Source organism: Cygnus atratus, chromosome 3 (genome assembly GCF_013377495.2).
Source record: "Cygnus atratus isolate AKBS03 ecotype Queensland, Australia chromosome 3, CAtr_DNAZoo_HiC_assembly, whole genome shotgun sequence".
In the NCBI taxonomy this organism is placed as follows: domain Eukaryota; kingdom Metazoa; phylum Chordata; class Aves; order Anseriformes; family Anatidae; genus Cygnus; species Cygnus atratus.
This window is the reverse complement of record NC_066364.1, coordinates 75504967-75525604: the sequence shown is the minus strand read 5'-3', so window position 1 is coordinate 75525604 and position 20638 is coordinate 75504967. Positions and strand designations below refer to the sequence as shown.

Sequence of the window (20638 nt, the reverse complement as noted above, 5' to 3'; positions counted from 1 at the left end):
GCTCCCAGGAGAACTATACGGATGGAGGAGGGAGTGAGGAGTAAGCATGAGGATGTTTGACCTCATGAGAGGAAAAGCTACTGAAATTTTATGTCTGAAGAAGAGATTTTTGCAAGAGAATTATCTCACTTTGCTCCAAAAGAAAAAGCTCTTGTAGTAAAAATACAACTAGTTTTACTCTGGTAGTAAGAATGTACTTTTAGAGAACTTCATGTTCTCCATACATTAATGTATTTACACTCAAAACGCATTAGTGAAATTAACCCATCCATGCACACACAATATTCACTGAAGGTGTAAATACTTCATTCCTTAAGCAAGACATTACTTCAGTAGCTGTAGGGCAGTCCTCAACATCCATCTGCTACTAAGAATAAACTGGCTTTCTGCAAGCAGGTGGATTACACGTTGGTCTCCCTAAGCAGTTTATCTGCCACTGCAGCCAGGAAAGAAGTCAGACTGTTTAATCTGTATGACTTTGCCTTCTCCACCACGCAGTCCCTAAGCGACTGTTTGAGACAGTACTATCATTTCACAAAACAAGAGGAAGAACCAAATGTTTACCTGATCTTATTAGCAAAGTCATGTGAGTTACTATATGAATTTTAAGACTGTTCTTAGTGAAGCTTATTGTTATCACAATTTTGTTGTAATTTCTCGTAACTCAATTAACTAATTGAATTGGGACACAAAGGAGAAAGATCTTGCTTATTCTGCTGCTTGTATACTCATTGCTTGATCTACAATCTGTATGATCAAGAAAATGGTTTATTATTTCAGTAAACTGGATACATCTTATGGACTTTGTCAATTTCTTAATTCCTCTCCCTTAAATATCAACAAGGCTATAGTACAAGCAGCACATAAAAGCAATATGTGAATGAGAGGTGCAGAAGGGAGAATATGACACAGTTAAGATAGTCTTTGTTGGGAGAGCAGACTTGCCTGTGTATTTAAGTGTCATTTACGCATAGCTGTTGCCATAGGCGTTATAACCAACTAAAATACCAAGAGCTATGCTACTGAGGATGATTCTCCATATCCCTAAGACAAAGCAGGTGCTGCACTGTTCAACAGCATCATATTAGTACACTCACTTTGCAAATCTGACCTCAACTGTGTAAGGCATAGCTCAAAACTTGCAACAGTGAGTTTTCCCACTGAAAATGCATTAGCACTGATGCATACCATACTTTCACCACTACCATCCCATTTAGACTTGTGTTTTTTTGCATGACACAGAACTGGCAATGACTAGTTTCATATTAAAAAAAATAAAATAAAGCAGCATTTTTTGCTTTGATTTCCTTGCAACATCCCAAATAGTGCTTTTGGGTTTCTGTTACTCCTATAGCTTCTCCCCTGCCTTTATATACATTCATACTAAAACCCAGAATGTCTTCATTATCAATTTTGAAAACTCCAGCGGCAGACCCCACAACTCAAAAGATATAGGTACTCACCAGGAAAGTGCTGTACAGTGCTCTTGATCCTGGCCAAGCAGCCATTCAGCTACAGCAGCAGGAATCTACAGCATTTCACTGGGGCCTTTTCCTGCTGCCCCCACACCCCAAGCAGAACTTAAACTGTTGGCTCCAGTCAAGAAGCAAGTTATTTAATATTACTAATCCAACAACGGGAGTACCACCATTCTTAAGTCCTTTAATTCAACCTTCATGCAAAACCACACAGTGAATTTGAGTCCACTCCTCCAGCCGTCAGCATCAGACAAAATTTTTTTCAGAGACTTTGTCAGAAAGTTATTCTGTGTTCAAAATAAAGAGATCAAAGTTCACCAGAATCCACAGACTGCATAATTGATCGCACCAATACTTACTATTTCATAAGTTGCTGGATAAGCTGGAAAAATCACTTGTTCAGGTCACCGATGCAGGTATTGAACACATTAAACATTAAAAAGCCACTTTGGTTTATGATAATACGGCTGTAAACGTAGAGTCAAATAACAAACAGTACAAAAAACATTTAATGCAAAGTTAAATACAATACAAACTTTATTAAAAATAGGTTGCAAGTGAAATACAGTAGAAATGGGAAACTACAGCAGTTTTGATGTTTTTCATAATAATGCACAGACAAATATGAAAAGCACTTTTACACATATTCACACTTGACCCGAATGCCCAATAGCGGCCAAATCCACTCAACTGAAGGTTATAGATTTTTTTTTCGCTAAGCCTTTTTCAGATTCTAGCAGCAACAGTAATTCAGCCACAGCATAAGTTTTTGTTTTTTCCTAAAGAAAAATTTGTCACTGTAAGGCTGCTAGTGTTCTCAAGATAAATTGGGAGAGGCTTGCTTTTCCTGATTAACAGACATAGCAAGCATGCAGATCCTTCATTAACACTTTGAACCAGTTTAATCTTCTACTTCATATTTAACAGGTGAAACGGTAAAAGCACACTTTCAAATAAGAAACCTGAAATACGTAAAAAATATTTACACTCCAATTTTCATTAACTTGCATTTATTTATCATACAACTCTTATTAAAAGTGATTTCTTTCCTAAGGCAGTGAAAGTCTACCCCTTTGTATTTGGAAGTGTGCACAATTCCCTAAATATATATTTATAAGAGAACAATATGATACAGGAAAAAAAATCATCTAAAGCCAGTAAAGGGCTTTGTCAAATAGAAAATTTGTTTGGAATCACAATATATATTGTCTTAACATCACACAATGAGAAAAACTCTGATGAGGTCCTTATTCCCAACATCATCAGCCACATACGCATAGCTGAAGACACCGTGGGAGGAAAAAGATTAACAATTTAAAATTAAATAAGGCTATTACAGTGTGAAAAAATAGCTTGAACTGCCAAAAATATTTTCAGTACAACAGTAACAGGATGTTAGTAAAGCCAGCTAGACTAAAGAAGAGCTTACTAGCACTGCTTCTTCAGCATGAGTAGAGATGGTTTGCTGCCAGCAGACCAGGTCTCACCAACATTCCCACTCCCAGCCAGCAGCATCATATATCCAATGCTTCACACTACAGTTTTTTTCTTTAATATGCCAGTTCACTTCTCCATAGGAAAAAAAAAATATTGCTGAACTGCTAATAGCAGACTGATCAATACCATTCTATTTCTAGTTTTTTAGTAACTTCTAATCTACCTTTCTCGGAAAACATACCTATCTGTTCTTCTAACCTTGGAACTGGAATTCCTTGTTCTTAACGTGTTACTAACATTTTGGTCCTAGGGTCACTAGTGTAGCCTACTATCTATTGCTTATATAATTTTTAATGAAACAAATACCCCAGGTTTTTCTCCTTTTCACATTTTCAAACATTTGAAGCACATGTAATGGGGATGCATCAACATACAGACTTTTCCATAACTACACATAAACTCCTACACAACCAGTTTAGACCCAACAAAGATGTAAGAGTAAAAATGTTTGATTCCAAGGCTTTACCTACAGAATGTGTGTTATTCCAATACTAAATAACGGTAAGATCTGTGTCGATACGCTGATCATTGTATGAACACCATACAGTATGTAAAACTTGCATATAAAGTCTTAAGGTGGCCCAGATATTGTTGCCTTAACTAACAACCTAAAATACTAATTTCTAGTGCACAGTTTAGTTTAGGCAGTTCAAGCTATTCTCACTCTCTCTGCTCAGCAGCTAAAACAAAAGTGTGTCTGTAAAACACCAGGAAACAGAACTTATCTTTGACAAGTGCTACTTGGTCTGGTGCACAAGAACTTAACCCCCCAAAACAGAAAAGAAAAAAAAAAGTTACCTTCACGTGATTCATATCTTTAAAATTTTACAGTGCTTTCATTGTATAAGCCACAAGCTCCTGGCAAAGTAATCAGTTTTCTTGCTATTGCAACATCTCTAAATCTTAATTAACAGTCTTAGATATAGAGGAATCAATGTCACTCCTTTCAGAAAATATTCATTTTCTGTTCATTAGTAGTGCCCCTCATCTCAATCCCTCAATTCAGAGATCTTCAGTTACATCTGATAAGGTGCTTTAATCTTATTTTGTGTTCAACTCATTTTCCAGTTCCATTAGTTTCCTAGAAGCTTTTACTTTATTGGATACATCTTGACCCTGTGAAAAAAGTCGCTGGCGTTCCCTGAACGTCAAGTTTTCTGGTGCTCCAGGTAAATCTGTATCTTGACTAGAAAGGGGAAAAAAATCATCATTATAATTCTCATTTACAATATCCTTAAATATAGTAATTCTCAGTGACATGTATTGACTGGTAGCTTTTTTGATTACAGCAAAAGAGGCTTAGTTTAGCATGCTGCAAGGTTTTGTTCCCCACACATACCTTTAATTTTGACATTGGGCAGTCATTTAGACAAATTATCAGAAGCAGCTCATGGCCATTTCTGGCACGTAAACAGGAATGTTATTACTTGTCAATTTTCACAGTGAAGCACAGGTGCCACAAAGGCTCTGTCTATGTTAGCATACTAGCAAGCTTTCCTACAGCAGCACGTGCCTAGGAAAAAGCACTGGAATACAAAGCTCTTATGGATGTTTACTTCGTTGTAGCACTGAAATTTGCTGTTGTAAAGTAGTACTTCAGATCATCTAAAAACTTGTGCAGACCTTACTTGCATTATAACGCAAGACACTCCACAGACAGCTGCAGAAGTCTTCAATAGCCCCCAGAGAAATGACAACAACCGAAAGTACTGCAGAAGTTAGCCACATCCCATGAATAAAAGTTAACACTTAACAGACTCCTGCATGTCACCTTTTAGATCTTTTGTCTCTTGGATCCCGATAAACTTCATGGGCCCCAACAGCTGCTCCTGTAGATCCAGTGTATGAATTTATTCCTTGTGAAAAAGGAAGTTGAAGGACAGCAGTTACGACATAGAAGTTTTATACTGTATTTCTTCAAAAAGGTGCAGTGCTTCTCTTAAGAAATAATCTCAATCTGGACTCAGAAATTAAATTTACAGGGTCATCTGACTTGTAGAATGTTTTAAAAACAATACTACTGAATTCCACCCCCTCAAAACAGCTGTAACTTTTTATTCCTGATTTTATTTAAGTCAGAACACATTTTGTCTAGATTATCCAGCACATTCCTAATCATGGTCTTTATCCTATTACAGTTTACAGCAAAACAGACATTAAAAGTTCAAAGAGACTGATGGAAAGAGCAACACACTTCACTGTCCTGTAACAAGCTCTACAGGACATACGTTAGTTGCAGCTGCTCTTTCTAAGAAGGTAAAAGTAAGCCATGATTAGTATATAGCATCTTTACAATTCAGCAATCAGAACTTTCGTCTCTTTAGTCTGATTGCATTAGCTGTATCACTCAGAAGATGTTCCCCCCTCCTTTTTTTAAAAAAAATTTCAAGTAAGTATCTTTCAGCACTGCACCTTTAGTTTAAGTTGATATAACTAACACACAGGTTTTGCACATTACATTAATTCTTTTTAAAGGCCACAAGACAAAACCTTTTCTTTCCAATCAAAAAGTTTACTAATTTAATCTGCATTCAAGACCATATTTTCAACAACTGTAAGGAAAAGAGTGAAAAATAAGTGCCAGATTTGTCTTCAGACAGTTCTGGTCTCAAATATTGTACGTGTTATGTCTTGTGAACCTTCTTTCATACAGAAAGAAATGTTTGCTTCTTCCACTGGTGTATGTAACTTCTTACAAATAAGCAATAAAAGAAAAGAGATGGTTTGAAGCTGGAAGACAGATAAATTTAGCTAGCGTGTTGTTAGCTAAACATTATTCACCACAAATTTGTAGCAGATCAAATCATAATAGGTACGCCAGGTGTATGAAGGCATTTTTTTTCCCTTTCAGACATGGGTCTTATATGCATCGATTCAATACCACCCTTCCCTACTTTGAAAAGTGGATCCACAGGTTGTGATTCACACATCCACCTACTTTCTGACAGTAGTTTTGATTTTGGTGTTGGCTTTTTTTCTGGTTAGTTGACAGAGCCAATGGTTTTAAGCAACCCAGTGGAAGAAGGTTACAAGAGCAAAATTTGCAGAAGCGTGGTTTACTAGAGTTAGCATTCAGAACAGAGAAAAGCCATAAAGGACAGGAATGTAACAAGAGTCAGTGAGATGGGAGATGGTAAACTGCACAGTGAATTCTGCATTTTGTGCAAACGGCTTTGTACGTTACGCAGGCAGTCTTCATAGAAGCTTGAGCAATCAGGTGAAGTTAACCTGTTCTCATGGCTATTTTAAAAATTATGAAATAAGAGTATTCAGAATTAGTTGTATGGTTTATGAATTAGGTTATTATAGGTGAAGCATCATACTACAGTTCTCCTTAATTGTTACCAAAAACCTAACCAAGTCTTTGCAGATTGTCCTTCTGATTGTTTTCCAGGAAAAAACGAACACACAAAAACATCACCGAACATTTCACTTTCCTGAGATTCATTTTTCCATAAAAGTTCACGGAAAGCAGGATTGGGGAATGCAATTAAATATGAAATGGCATTCTGTGTTGTGGATGATGGAAAGCAGCAAGAGTGGTGGTGACAGCTAGTGATGGATGGCTCTATAGTTACTTAATTTATTTCATGTACAGCCTTCAAAGTGCCAAACTAGGAAGGGAAGAAAGGGCCTTTGGAAGCCTGTGTTGTGACAGAAGGCACATTTTACTCAAGTCTGTTTCAAGTAAGAATTTCTAGAAAAAGTAATTTGAAAGAAGAAAAATTCAGTATAGACATCCAGCACAGAAGTTCCACTTCAGAAGCCTGTTTCAGCACATCCTTAAAGGCAAGCTGGCAATGTAGACGGCCACAGTTTTTTAAAGAGAACCTGTATGTTCTGTATGTTTCTCTTCGTTCTTTAATTTTAACTCCTTAATTCTGTGCCATATAAGGAGTTCAAAAGCTAAACTACTTCTAATATAAAACAAAGATATGAGATCACTGGCTATGGGTTTATCAGTAGGCTTGCATGCATTATAGGTACGTGGAACTGAATTATCTGCATCTGTAATGTACACATGGCAGATACTATACAGTGTGTCTACTTATGGTCCTGTCTAATGACAACACACTGAAAAGCAAAACTTTTCCTCACTTTCTTTTAAAACTTGGAACTCCTGATAAAGCAAGAGACGAGTGACTGATGGGCTTCTGGAATCCATAGGGACTCGTACATCAAGAGGTCTCACAGGCAATACCAGGGTAATTTTTGTTTTTCTTCCCTCTTTAAATGAGTAACAGTATGAACGTTTTTTTATGTAACTTGGGTGCTGTACTGACCCCAAACAGTGAAACTGGTAAGCATCAACTGTATCAGTTGGGCAGTAAGTAGAGCTGAGCTAAACTACAGATGTTTCATGAATATTAAAGCTACAAAATGCTGTGCAGAGCCTCCCTTTGATACTGGAAACAGTCTGCATCAGAAGCAAATTTGTCCTGTGAAGGACAAGATACCTTGCTGGAAAATAACTTGAGCCTCAGTTGAAAAGGATGCAAGCAGGAAGCTGAGAGCATTGTATATTTGTATAGTCTCATACATATCCTAAATCATATTCATACACTACTGTAGCTGGATTAGAAATGCTTCTGATAAATGGAACCTATTTTGCAGCTAGCAAGCTCCCTATGACCAGAGAATACCATCTCTCTGATTGAAGTAGTTAAGTACTTTTCACAATGCATTTGGTGGCCAAAAAGGTAAACAGGGATGTGCCATACATAGACTTCCACATTTGTCACCGAGACTCCAATCTAGTCAGCAAGACAGTCATTGAGCTAGAAGCCAGCATAAGCACCTCCCTTTGCTTTCTTGGGTGACTTACTACCCTTTCTACCCTTTTTTTTAGAAGCATGATTGGACATGCTGGAATTGGTTGTGAAGACAGCTATTTAATTCTAACACAAGTGAAAAGATCAAACAAGGAGAACGTCGGGGTATCATTCCCTTCAGAAGAATACAGAAGAAGAAAAATGTAGAGAAAATGCTAGCAGATGACACTAAAGACAAAATCTTATATTCATAACCTGCAGATAGTGTGGGATCCATCCATACACATATTCAAAGAGTAGAGTATGTAAGATTTCTCCTGCAACAGCAGGTTCAAGAAAAATTAACATGGAACTTTATACCGGATCATTGTTGAATTAATGAGCGTAGCTAAACTGATACTCTGCAGATAAAATGTGGTGCTGAAATTACTGGCAATTAGAACTGCACTCGAAATTTAACTCTGTTATGGTTGCCCACTTGGAGTTGTAAGAGAAACATGATGAGGAGGCAAAGAAATAAGGGCGCAGAACGGAAGGGAAGGAGCGAGGCAAAAGGCACTAAGATTAAATTTATCTTTTTGTCCCTCTCTGCAAGAAAATTGCACTGTACAAAACTGAAGTACAGAAATGGTGCTGAATGAATTAAACTTACTGCATGGTCTGCATGTCTCTTGGTGCTTGTACATTTAAGAACCTTATCTAGAAAGGTCATTTTAAAGCCATTTGCACACGCTAATAAGAGATAGAAACCTGGTACCACAACCAAAAGCAGAGGATAGCTCTGTTCACGAGCCCATTAGAAAAAAAGATTCCTGTGTTCAAGAAAGACATACTTCCAAGATGCCCTGAGTAACCAATGGTCAGTCATACAAAACAAATCACTGAAAGATACAGAGTGAAAGCCAAAACCAACAGTACTTTGGATTGGTTGAGTAACAGTTAAAACAATTTCTAATTCATTGTATGCGAAAGATGAATTTTTACTTTTGAAGAGTTGGGGTAAGGAACAAGGAAATTTGAGAGATCAACACAATTAAAAATTGGAAGATTCGCATTAACATCTGGATTTAAGTTAGATCACCATAGTGAAAATAGTGATTAAGTGAAAAAAATCACAAAGGAAGTGATTCGATCTACAGCACCAGAGTTGAAGACACGAGGATAGTTCTGTAGAGAAGACTGATTTCATAGAGTCTACCTTTAGAGCTGCTGGCATGGATGAAACTCGGTTTGTTTGGTGGGGGCGGGGGCTGGCTTTTTTTGGCAGCAGTACTGTTGGCATTGACTGGAGATGACTGGAATGAGTTGGAAAGAAAGAGGCCATCTGAAACTGGGCGAGGCTGGCGGGAGGGCTGCTGTGGCTTAAGGGTGGCAGGAGGAAAGTCACCATAAGATTTTCTTGTGCCGGAGTACTTATCCTGACCTGCTAGATTGGAATCCTCCTCCTCCTCATCATCATTGTATGCAACAAACTTGGCAGTATAAATCGTGTCAGGGGAGAGGACCTGTGTTTTGAGGTAAGAGGTGTTTCGCTGAGGTGGGGGAGGAGGAGCGTTAGATGAAGGGGTTGGGGATGGGAGTTCATATTCCCGTGGAAGTGGAGGTCTGTACAGACCAGGCTCGTCAGGTTCCAGCAATCTCCGCTCTGCTTCATCATGCTGCCTGCGCCTTTCAGCCTCTAAGCGATTATAATACTCCTCTTCCTGTCGCCTCTGCAAGTCCAGAGGGAAAAAAAACACAGTAAGACAGACATTTCAGCCTAAGGAATTTAAGTTTTCCATCACGGCTACAAACATCTTTTTTGTCTCCTTTTTTGGCAATGAGCAATGCATCCATATGAACTCAAAGAATATTTATTGCTAGGAAAAAAAACACCGTTCGTCCTGTAACACAGCATTGCTGTTATTTCTACATTTACTACTGCCTGTGGTAACTAAGGCAATTGCCTAAGTGAACCAAGGGCAACTCCAGCATTTATTACTGAAAATGTAACTACAGTTAATAATGAGTATATTTACTAATGCTGTAAAGAATCTGTGGGAGAGAAAGTAACTAAAATTAGCTACCGTCTTAAAAAGGAACTCTATAATTCTGCTGCAGCCTTATGCAATGTCAATTAATCAGAGTGTTGGAATAGATGGCTCCTAATGAAGCTTTGAGTATGATCAGCTGGAAACCTACTTTCACATAAAAACCCAATTACAAAGAACTTCTTTAAAACAAACATTTTTAAAAAACCACATTTCTAAAAAAAACATGCTAATGACACTTATACAATGCTGCCGACTATTTAAATGGCCGTGAAATATCTCCTATGTGTTTTCCATTTTAAAACTTCTACTGGTTTTAAACTTTATAGCATTTAATTTTGCTCAGTTCTTGCCTAAGCCACATTGTAAATTTATACAATGGTTTATTCTGTAGCTTGTTTGATTATAAATGAAAATGTGTATTTGGACACCATGAGTTAAAAAAAAAAGTCTAAGCACAGAATAACCTCTGCTGGGAATATTTGAGCATTCCTTTTTGTTTTTAATCCATGTGCTTAAAAATATTCACTCTATCTGCTCAACACCCTGAGTCAGTTATTTTTAAAAAAAGAAAATCTGATCTTGTTTATCTACAGCAAAAACAAGAAATTCATCTCCTTGTACTACTCTCTAAAGCCATCAATGTGGTCAGACTGCACTGAGCTCTGAGTTGGTAGAAGCATCTTAGTTGAGATCTCAGTGAAAATCCTTTCAAGCATGTTATCCACGTGTCATTTGGTAGCATTGCATCACTGTCAGAAAACGAGACAGGCTGGTTTTGATACATTTTTTCTGCCAGCAAGCTGGTTTTTTTCTTCCTACAGTGTATGTTTACATACTTGAGTCCAGATACACCTTCCTTCCTTCTCACCTATCACCCAAACGTCAAATGAAGTGCTTTACCTCCTATTTTTGAACAGTAAAGCTTCTCAACTACATGTATGATGTTCTCAAACAATCTAGAAGCCTGGATTTTTAGAATTTGTTTACACAGTGATTTATCTGCTAAAGTTTTCTTCCTTTCTAGAAACCAGTTAAGGAAGTTCTCTCAGTTCCACAGTTGAAATGGGAAAGATAATATGGAGTACTCATCTCCACTCTATTTCATATTTTTTTCTCTCTAATGCAGTTACTGCAAAAATACTTCAAGTGCCATCTCTGAGACACAGCAAAGCCCAACACCACTAACTCAACCATTATACTACAGAAGTCACATTGGGGCTACAGAAATCCAGGAGATACAATTGATTTGTGCTGTAACTTTTAGGACAGGCTCTGAAAGTCCTTTTTACTCCTGAAAACCTCCAGCTGGTATGCCTACTGTATTATTTCTGCAATACCACTGACCTGTAGCCACCACAAATGGCACGTTTATTGAATCACATTGTTTTGTATTGGTAAAATGAAGCCATGGGCCAAGACCTTAATTGCTAGGCTAGTGCATTTAACCCCCTGATGGCCCAAACCCGAGCTGTTACTGGCCAGGTAAAAGAGGAGAGGCCTATAAGAACTCCTGCAGCACTCAGGAGACCATAACCTTTTCTTCAGCCTCTCTCCTGGTTCGCTCCTCCTCTTGCTGCCGGCGCTCTTCTTCCTGCCGGGCCCTGTCTTCCGCTTCCCGCTTGCGCATCTCTTCCAGCTGCTGCTGCCGTCTGCGTTCTTCGTCCTGTAACTAACAGAGACAAACTTTTAACTTCCCATCCCTCACGAAGATAAGGTGGTTCAAAAAGCCTTAACACAAGTATTTACATCTAAAAATAACTCAATTCAATAGAAAATGCTGTACTACCGATACAGTAGTTTTCAGCTGTTAAAAGCACGCTTTACTACACTGTTTTCCTTAAAAGTCCCTACAAAAACAAAGGGGGGGGGGGGGGGGAAGAAATGCACAGAACTACGTAAAAGCAAAAATAGAGACATTTTTAGCATTCATATACGAACCCCTAGCAAAAGACTGATGTGACTCATGCTCCAGACTGCTTCAGCAATCAGTCTCATAGGCACAAAGTGAAATTAAATACTTGGAAGCAACAGCCCCCAACTCCAGCAGCCAATTAGTTTTTCATTTTGGATTAGTATTTAATCACCGGAAAATCACAACTCATTAGTCAAAGGGTCAATCCATTTAAAGTAACAGGCTCATTCAGCAAGTCTGCAAATAGTCTCAGGAGATAAATAAAATCTCCCACTGTATCTGCAACAGATGTGTTTTGGAAAAAACAGAGAGCAAGGCGAAGAAATCTTGGACTATTCAGATTAAACAGCTCAGAAGAACAAATGTCCAACAGACAATGCTATTTCATGCACACTTGTGATAAACACTGCGCAGATAAGAGAAGTGAACAAAAATCCAAACTTTGCATGGTTCTCTTAAGCTAACAGCATCTGCTCGTGATGGGTGGGAGTACTCACTGGCACAATAATATTCAAAAATAGAAACTAACTGGACTGCATGCTGCTTTGCTTCTTACTGTGACATAAGTATTTTTTTTTTCTTTTTCATTAGATCTTTTCTACTGATTGGTATACTTTACTACACGCTTTAATACTGCTATTTCTCTGCTTCTAGATTTGTTTCTACAGTCCAGTTACATTTATACAGAAAGGGCCTTAAGACACAAAGCAATCATGATAGTAAGAGAAATTTAGTTTTAATAAAACTTTTCGAAGACAACTTCCATGTAGTTGTGTCATCCCCCTGCCCTTTTAATTAAGAAGTGTGCTTTAAAGCATATGAACTTTGTATTAGATACTGTCCCAAGGTTTTCAAATCAATTTTATAATCAGTTCTAAAAAGAACAATTTTTTTTAATTTTACTAATTTTCTAGTAATTATTTACCTCAGCTGTAAGAAAAATGCTACATGAACAGTGATCTTACAATCTTATACAACAGCATTTTGAAAACAACTGTATCTATCTTAGAGCAACTATTCAGACTAACCACAGCAAAACCCCCTCCAATTTGAAGTATTAAGAACCACTATGTTTGAGCATGAAAGCTAAAGAACAAAATAATAATTTAATTTGGACAGGAGTCTGGGAAACATATACTCAAGAATGTTAACTTCTGAGTAAACTCCTCTTATTCGGAGCTAAAACTTTTCCAATTCCTAACTGAAAATCACATAAAGATGAAGCTCAGTATATAATGTAGAGCAAGGAATAAAGTAATTAGCCTACTGCCTACTTGTATTAAGACTCTGTCAGTCTTGTTTATTAAAAAGACATTATTTTTGCAGAGGAGATAATAGTGTTGTCAAAAGGAAAGACAGCTACTAATTGGGAAGAGTTCATACAAGAGAAGTAATTTCCTCTAAAAAAAAAAAAAAGCAAAAAACTGCACAGTAGAAAAAATACCAGAGAACTCCTTGACTCTGTCCCAATCCCATTTACAGAAAAACTAAACACAGTGATTACTGATCCCCAGTTACTGCGTGGATACCTTGTTGCTTAGTAGCAAATACCCCTATTCAAATGTACTTGAACAAGAAAATATTTCTAAGTAAATTAAAGTGGAAGTAGGACTGATTTGTTTTATTTTCTTGTGACCTTAACTAAAGAAAGAAGGGAAAACTGGGCAGGGTGCCATGTGGGAACTGATGTCAACATATGACCATAATAATTGTGGAAGACAACCCATCTGAATGGGAACATATTCTAAACATAATACCTAGGAAAAAGGCCAGAAATGATATACAAGGCACAAGTGGGAATACAGCAGCTATCACACAGGGACAGTTCATTTCTTTAACAATTAGTAAACTAGTTTCTGCTTCAGAGCTTTCACAGACCAAGGCAGGGAGCACTGGGATGGCAAGGCGTGCCAGAGAGCTCAAAGATGTGCATTGGTGGTTGCATACAACAGCATGCAATCCAAACTGAACTCACACATTTTCAAGATCCCTACACAGCCCTCAACTGAGGGTCAGAGGAGAATAACAGGGAGAGAGAAGTAGAGAGGATTCTGGAGTATCAGAAATGTGAAGATACGCATGGGACTGGCACGCATTCAGCAAGTCTCAGATTCCAAATAAAATGAATTTCTCCAAGCACTGCTTAGAATGCTTTAAATAAAGCTCCAGATGAACTTGTCATAAATAAGTAGGTATAGATGTAAACTGAAGCTGGGTCAGACTTGTTAGTGGCCCAGGGATTTTAAAAACACAACCACTAGGCAAGCTGTCAATTCATGCATTATTGATTCATCTGCTTTTATGTGCCATTTAATTAGCAGAATAGATATCACCAATGCTCATGTCAAACATACAGACAAAAAAAGCATTGAGCATTTTGAACTGTACTTGTTTTTCTAAAAAGAAGGAAGTTCTTGAGTATATGAAGTGGCATAGGAGAGATGCAACTACACCCAGTCATGTGAACAGTATGAAAATCAGGAAAAAAAATGAAATTCTAAAAAAAAAAAAAAAAAAAAAAAAAAAAAAGGTATTTGCTGATTACGGCTTTCAACCTAATCTAGTACAGACCTAGCTTTTTTTTTTTTAAGGCTACATTTACGATCACCATAAATGCTCTGCTGATTCAGGTCACTGATCCATTTGGCACAGTATTCCGTGTCTGACAAGGGCAAGGAGAGCTGCACGTGAGCCTGGCCATTTCTGTGGTCCATTCCTCTAGTATTTCCCCAGCACTGTAGTAGAGATGTCAGCTGGTACACCCTTGAGTAATCCTCTGATTAGCTACTTACAGGCGTGATGTCTATGCATTCGTCTAATCCCTTTTTAAAGCTGCTGATACTGTCTGCCTTCATAACCTTCTGTAGCAGAAAGGTCCAGAAGTTTACAGCCTGCTTGGCAAAGAACTTTATCTACCTGGTCACAGCTCCACAGACCAAGGCTTAAGCAAAAAGTAAATAAATAAAGGAGCAGTGATAAGAAAAAAATATTGACAGATACTAAGTCTGAAAGATCCATGACTCCTGGCTTGTCCAAAGCTTACATGCTTCACCTCTTTGACACTGATATACCACACAGAGACAAAACTGAACACCTCAGATACATTTACTGAAGTATGCATATTAAAAGTGCTTAATATCCAAATCCGTATTTTGAGCAGTGATATTTAGAGCTTTTTCCAGCACCACAGATTAATTATACTAACAGGACTTGCAAGCATTTACCCTTCTTTCAAGCTAGGGCACTAATTACAGAGAATACACCGTGAAGGTGATATATTTCCAGAGACAGAAAACGTTTTTTTTCCATGTACCCATTTCCACCGAGAGCAATGAAATACAGAATTAACTGAATTCATAGCAGTTACTTACCCAATTTAAAAGCCTGTCATATTTCAGATGACAGAGAATGGTATTAACGAATTGAAATTGAAATTTAAGAAAATAAAATATGCTTACTTAGTAATTGCGTTTTTACATGACCTACTTGGAAATATTAGTTCAGAAGTAATTTCTGAGTTTACGATCCACTTTTACTTTAATGAGAAGATTTTAACACCTGTAAACAGCAGGTTTCAGCATGTGCTGAAAGAGTGTGTTAAGCCATCACAGGGTAGGATGGGAACCTGACAGCCGATATAATAGGCTATGTAAGTTTGTTATCAACAGAATTTAAATGATCTATATTAGTAGGCTCTCAGGACAGTTTCACTTCAAATCAGAAGGGAATGGTGGTGCTAAAGCTTTTCTAAAGCCTGAAAGGGTGGAAAGAGAAAGGAAGAAATCTTACCTCACAATTTGTTCGTATGAACTGCTTAGTAGATTTTATAAACACAATTACAAAACATCAAATACACAGCTTTATATCAGAGCACTGCTACAACAAACAAACCAAACCTGCAAGCAGAACATAACATCTAAAAGGAGAGAAACACAGGGAAATGAGTCACCACATCTGGAAACATTCAAATGCATGCGTACAATTAACTTACTGTTAATTGTATCTAAATGATTTTTGAACACCCAAAGATGGCAAATCATCATCCAAAGCACATAGGATGGTTATTAATAATCAGAAATTGAAACGTGAAAGAGATATTAAAGGGAAAGAAACATACCAAATCTAGAACAGAGATTGCTGGCACAGCAGTCTGCTGCAGGTAGTAAGAAAGGGGAAAAAAGAGAGATGCACAGTGAAAACAAAGATAGGTTAGACTTGTTCTATTTTAAAAGCATTTTCTTTTATTTGTTAAGTTGGCTGCTTTAGAAAAGGAACTGAATTTGGCAAATTCCTGAAATAAAGAAATGCAAACAATCAAATAATCCTTTTTTTTTTTTTTTATATCAGTACTGGTTTGACTCATTGGAAACTCAGGTTTTCTCTAGAGATGCTATTTATTGCATCTCTTGTAGTACAGACAGCGAAATGCAACTCAAATGCAAACTTTATGCAGTTCAACTGAAACAAACAGACAACTAGTAGTTTTTAGTTTCAAAATGTTCCAAAATGAAGGAAGACCTTTATGCACAAATAGTATTTTAAATCCAGCACTTGCAGAGAAGACAGTTATTTTATGCAACACAACTGGCTTTCTATTAACAACACAAGACTTTTCTTTTTTTAAGCGTTGCTACAGTAAAACGTTAAAGACTGTGTGTAAAAATGGCAGTTTTATATGGATAATTTTTATGTCTACAGATAACTGCCTATGTGCTACAAGTAACATATTATTAACACAATCAGTTTGCCAATTATACATTTAAACTTTCCTTTCTTCAGTTTCCAAGCTTGAGGTATCTATTGTTTTAACCAGCAATACAGTTAGCCACAAGAAAAAAGGAAAGCAATGCAGACTGCAGCAAACGTGAGAACAGTGAGTTTAGGAAATCAAGCGGCCAAAACAATCCTGAACTCAAATCCTACTCAAGCTGATAGCAATTTCTGAATGTCAAAATACACATGCAAGCATTTCTCAACAAGTAAAAACTGCTTATCACAGAATTAAGTCAGCTATTCAAGATAAACAGAATACAGTGTATTACAGAGCTAGTTTTTAAGCCTTTCAGAGCATAGCTATTGGTATGCAACTTTGGTATCAGTGCTATTATTCAGAAAAGAGAAACAGATTCTCCTATTGGAATTGCTTCCCAGTAACAACAGATTTAAGAGATTCTGAGAGACAACCACCACCAGTGGAGTGATAAAAGCTTTATCATACTATTCAGTTGCATTACCTCATTAATTATATTATGAGCTTTCACGGTACTGAAGGTAAGGTAAGCAAACCTTTTCAAATACTGATTAAACTGTACACTATGCAAAATCTGGCTACATTTGAGCTGGAGCCCTAGGCAGAGTACACGAGTTGTTACAACACCCCAAAACCACGAGGCTCATACTAACGCTTCCACCCAGCACTGTTAGTGTCACCACTGAGGTGGTGGTAAATGTAGAAGTAACGTCTGCCTCATACTCCAGCCTCTACTTGGAGAGGACCAACATGGTGGAACCTCAGATCCCTGGAAACAGGAGGTATTCAGTCTTACAGGTACAAGACTATAAATAAGAACTCTGATAGGTAACACTACCTGAGGAACAAAAAAGAAATAAAACAGGATTTTTTTGTCCCCAATTCTGCTACAGATTTTTGTAATTTCAAATTGTTTTGCTTGCGTTCCTGTAAGCAAATTCCATCCCATATTTAACTTTCTAATCCTGCTCCAGCTACACAGCAAAATCTCTTTATCTAAAGAGAATTTCTACACCCACAACCAGAAAAGTAAATTTGACCGCCGACTTAGATTCTCTAATAGGTAGCTATGGTACTTTCATCACTTAAATGGTAAAGCCACTGTAAGCTAGTGATGGCTCCTATAGCGATTTTAAAAATCAAAGACATTCAAGATAGCTCCATCCTTTACCCTATAAGGACATCAAAATACTCAAACAAATCCAGAGAACCCACTGAGATAAACATTTACTATGCTTTTATCTAGAAAGGATTATCCCCTTTTACCCTTGCTCTTCTTTCTGCCTCCAGTCGCTGCATGATGAGCATAGTATCCACATCGTCGTCCTCCTCTTCATCGTCATCTTCATCCTTTTGCTTTGACTCTTGAAGCCGCTTTTGGAACTGCCACTCCAGCATGAGTTTGCGCAGACGGTCATTCTCTTCGGCTGTACGATCAGGCTTGTTCTGAAGGTCCTGAATCTCTTTGCTCAGCATGTCCACGATGTGCATCTGTTGCTGCTTCTCCAGTTTCTCCTTAGCATCACGTTTCCAGGGATCTGGAGAGAGGCTATCGCTGGAGGACAGTTCTTCCTTGCTGATCGTAATGTACTGAAGATCTCTCCGCTCAATAGTCCGAGGCTGCTGCTGTGGCTGCAACTCTCGAATGACTGTTTCTTGAGGCCTCTGCAAAGTTGAAGGTTTTTCTGATTTCACTGGTTGGAGGGAAACAGGAGGAACCACAGGCTGAGCAGGAATTAGGGGCTGAGAGCGCATTTGGCCCAGTTTTCTCTCCTGCTCACGACGCTTCCTTTCTCGTTCTTCTTCCAAGCGTGCCTTTTCCTTTTCATACCACCTCTGATGCTCTTCTCTTTTTTTACGCTCAGCAGCAGCCACCTGGGAAGACGCTTGTGTTCCTATCTGATTTGGCAGAGGAGGGGGAGGCAGAGGCAAATCCATTTGTGGTTCATCAAATTCAGCTGCATAATGCACTGGAGGAGGTGGTGGTGGCGGAGGAAGATCTGTTCTGATGGGCTGGGAAATGGCCACTGGAGTGGGCTGGCTCGTAGCCGGAGTTTTCCAACGGCCAGGTCCACTCTTAGTTAAACAAGAACCAGGCGAAACTGGTTTGGATGAATGGTTCAGGTGTTCTTGGCTAGAGGTGCTGGAATCCACAGATGAATTCATCCACTGATCGCTGTCTGACTTCCGATCAATGTACTCCACGTCCTTCCGTATAACAACTTCCAAACGATTCCTGTCTGGCTGGAAAACTTTATCTCGGAGTTCTTCCTGGGAACGAGCCACGCGCTGGAAAAAATTAAACAAAGCATCTTTTTCATGGTCTTTCTATATTAAAACATATTTGAAATCCTAAAAGCCTAAATGGCTCACAAACTGCATTCTTATTGGTGAAGGTAATTGCTTTTAGTGAAGTTCAGCATTTCCATGCCCAGTGAGTTTCCCAAAACCAATAATAAAATACTCTTCTCAGTCCTTTTAGCTCGTACAAGTGATAGAAGATTTTGCAACCTCTCAAATGGCTGGAAACCTGGACTGGGAGGAAGGAGGAATGCAAAATGGACCTTAAGCCAAAAACTTCCCCAGCTCTCACAATTTCTCAGGCCTCTCCCTGACACCCCCTCGTACCCCACACAAGAGTCCTGGCAGCTTGCACAGCAGCTCCAGCACACCAGCTCTGCCATTCAGGCTTCAGCTGGCTTGATGAACACTTTCCTGTTGGGAGGACAAACAAGGACAAGGGAGCCTCTGCCCACCCTCCTCTGTTAATAAGGGAGATGACCCAGCTGGAAGCTCTCACTATGACAGTCATTCATGGGTGTGGAATATGGGCAGTCACATCCAGTTCTACCTGCATTTGGGGCACAGACTTTGGTCTGTGCTTTTATCACTTTCTTAGTGAGTCAAACACCCAAGTCTTTTTGTATTCAAGCTTGAGGTCTCACTGCACCGTACTACCTCCTGAAAGGGAATACTGGGCCATAAATTAGGCTTATCAAATCTGTTAATGATTTTCTTGAAGCAAATATTCATGCTCTGAATGTTAGGAAGTACTGAGCACTGAACACATAATGTACCAATTATCAACAACCGAGAGAAGACTAACAAAGCAAACTCCTTTTCTTTTTCCCCCATCAGTGACCTTAACTGTGACCTCAAAAGAATGCCTTCTTTGAGATGAACAAGTGTATTTTTTATGCTCTATTAGTCCAGCAGATCTGAACACACAGCTATTTGTGTTAGATTTGCTGTAAAGATGCACCTAAGCAAACAGTTTGCTAATGCGTTCAGAACAGAAAACAGGCGTTTCACATCAGTCAGTAGCTTATGGCAGCTTTTACAAGCCCAGCTTTCACTGTAAAGATTTAACGGATTTTATTTATTTATTAAATCTATTTTCCTCTAATGTCAACTTAGAAGTATTGCATGATGGGGAAAAATTGTGTACGCTTCCAATGCTTGTAGGGAGCTAAAAGCTTCCACTTGCTTGCTTTATACAAACATTTCTTCCATGTTCTCAGCCTTAAGACCATACCTCAAATTCAGCATCTGTCAACAACTTTAACAGATGGGGTTCATCTCATCAGTTTTAACTGCCTCATTTAAGCTACTCACTTAAGCTTGCACCTTAAGCAGGGGAGAGGTGCACGTCCAGATGGCAGCTCATCCCATTAGGGCAGAGATACTACTCTCCTTTGCTTCTATGATGCAGTATCAAGGTAACTTAGATGACACTGCTTTTCAAAAAGTAACAACATACCAAGCCTGGTGTGAGGCTCAGCTTTTATCACAAATTAGGAACAGCAACAACAATTTCTCTCTCTAAATACGTATTTTTGAGTGATGATGCTGTCTCTGGTGCATTAGGAGGAAAAAAAAAGATGACGCAGTGACTGGATTCAGACAACCAAGATTACTCAAATCCATACAGGAAATGAAAAGTCATCATTTACAAAGAATAGAACATTATCTTTCTTTTGACTTTTATAAAGGTACAGTGATTGTAAATTCATTTTAGGTCAAGAAGTATCTGCATTTTGGTAACAGAGCAGGATCAATGCAAGCAAAAAAAATCATGCAGCTTTAAAGTTTTTTCCTTTTTTATTTTTATTTTTTATCTGAAAAGGGAATGTGTTTCAGTGAAGACCTTGGATAAGTTTCAAAGTACTGTTCTGTTTAATTTTTAATACTTCACT

The 20638-nt window shown here is 38.2% G+C and overlaps 1 protein-coding gene across 10 annotated transcripts in view; it reads right to left on the bottom strand.

Annotated features, from left to right (window-relative positions):
• Positions 1–1987: 1987 nt before the first annotated feature.
• The window catches only part of AFDN (afadin, adherens junction formation factor), a 129349-nt gene continuing 110698 nt past the window's right edge, over positions 1988–20638 (bottom strand). For 6 of the 10 annotated variants that reach the window (XM_050709789.1, XM_035538642.2, XM_035538644.2 and 3 more), the window contains 5 exons: positions 17709–18731; positions 11315–11449; positions 9171–9459; positions 4747–4831; positions 1988–4161 (listed from right to left, as the gene is read on the bottom strand). In XM_050709789.1, coding sequence (XP_050565746.1) covers positions 4017–4161; positions 4747–4831; positions 9171–9459; positions 11315–11449; positions 17709–18731 — 1677 coding nt within the window. In that variant the 3' untranslated portion in view covers positions 1988–4016. The remainder of the gene's footprint in view (positions 4162–4746; positions 4832–9170; positions 9460–11314; positions 11450–17708; positions 18732–20638) is intronic. The other 4 variants (XM_050709788.1, XM_050709791.1, XM_035538646.2 and 1 more) reach the window with 2 other exon arrangements.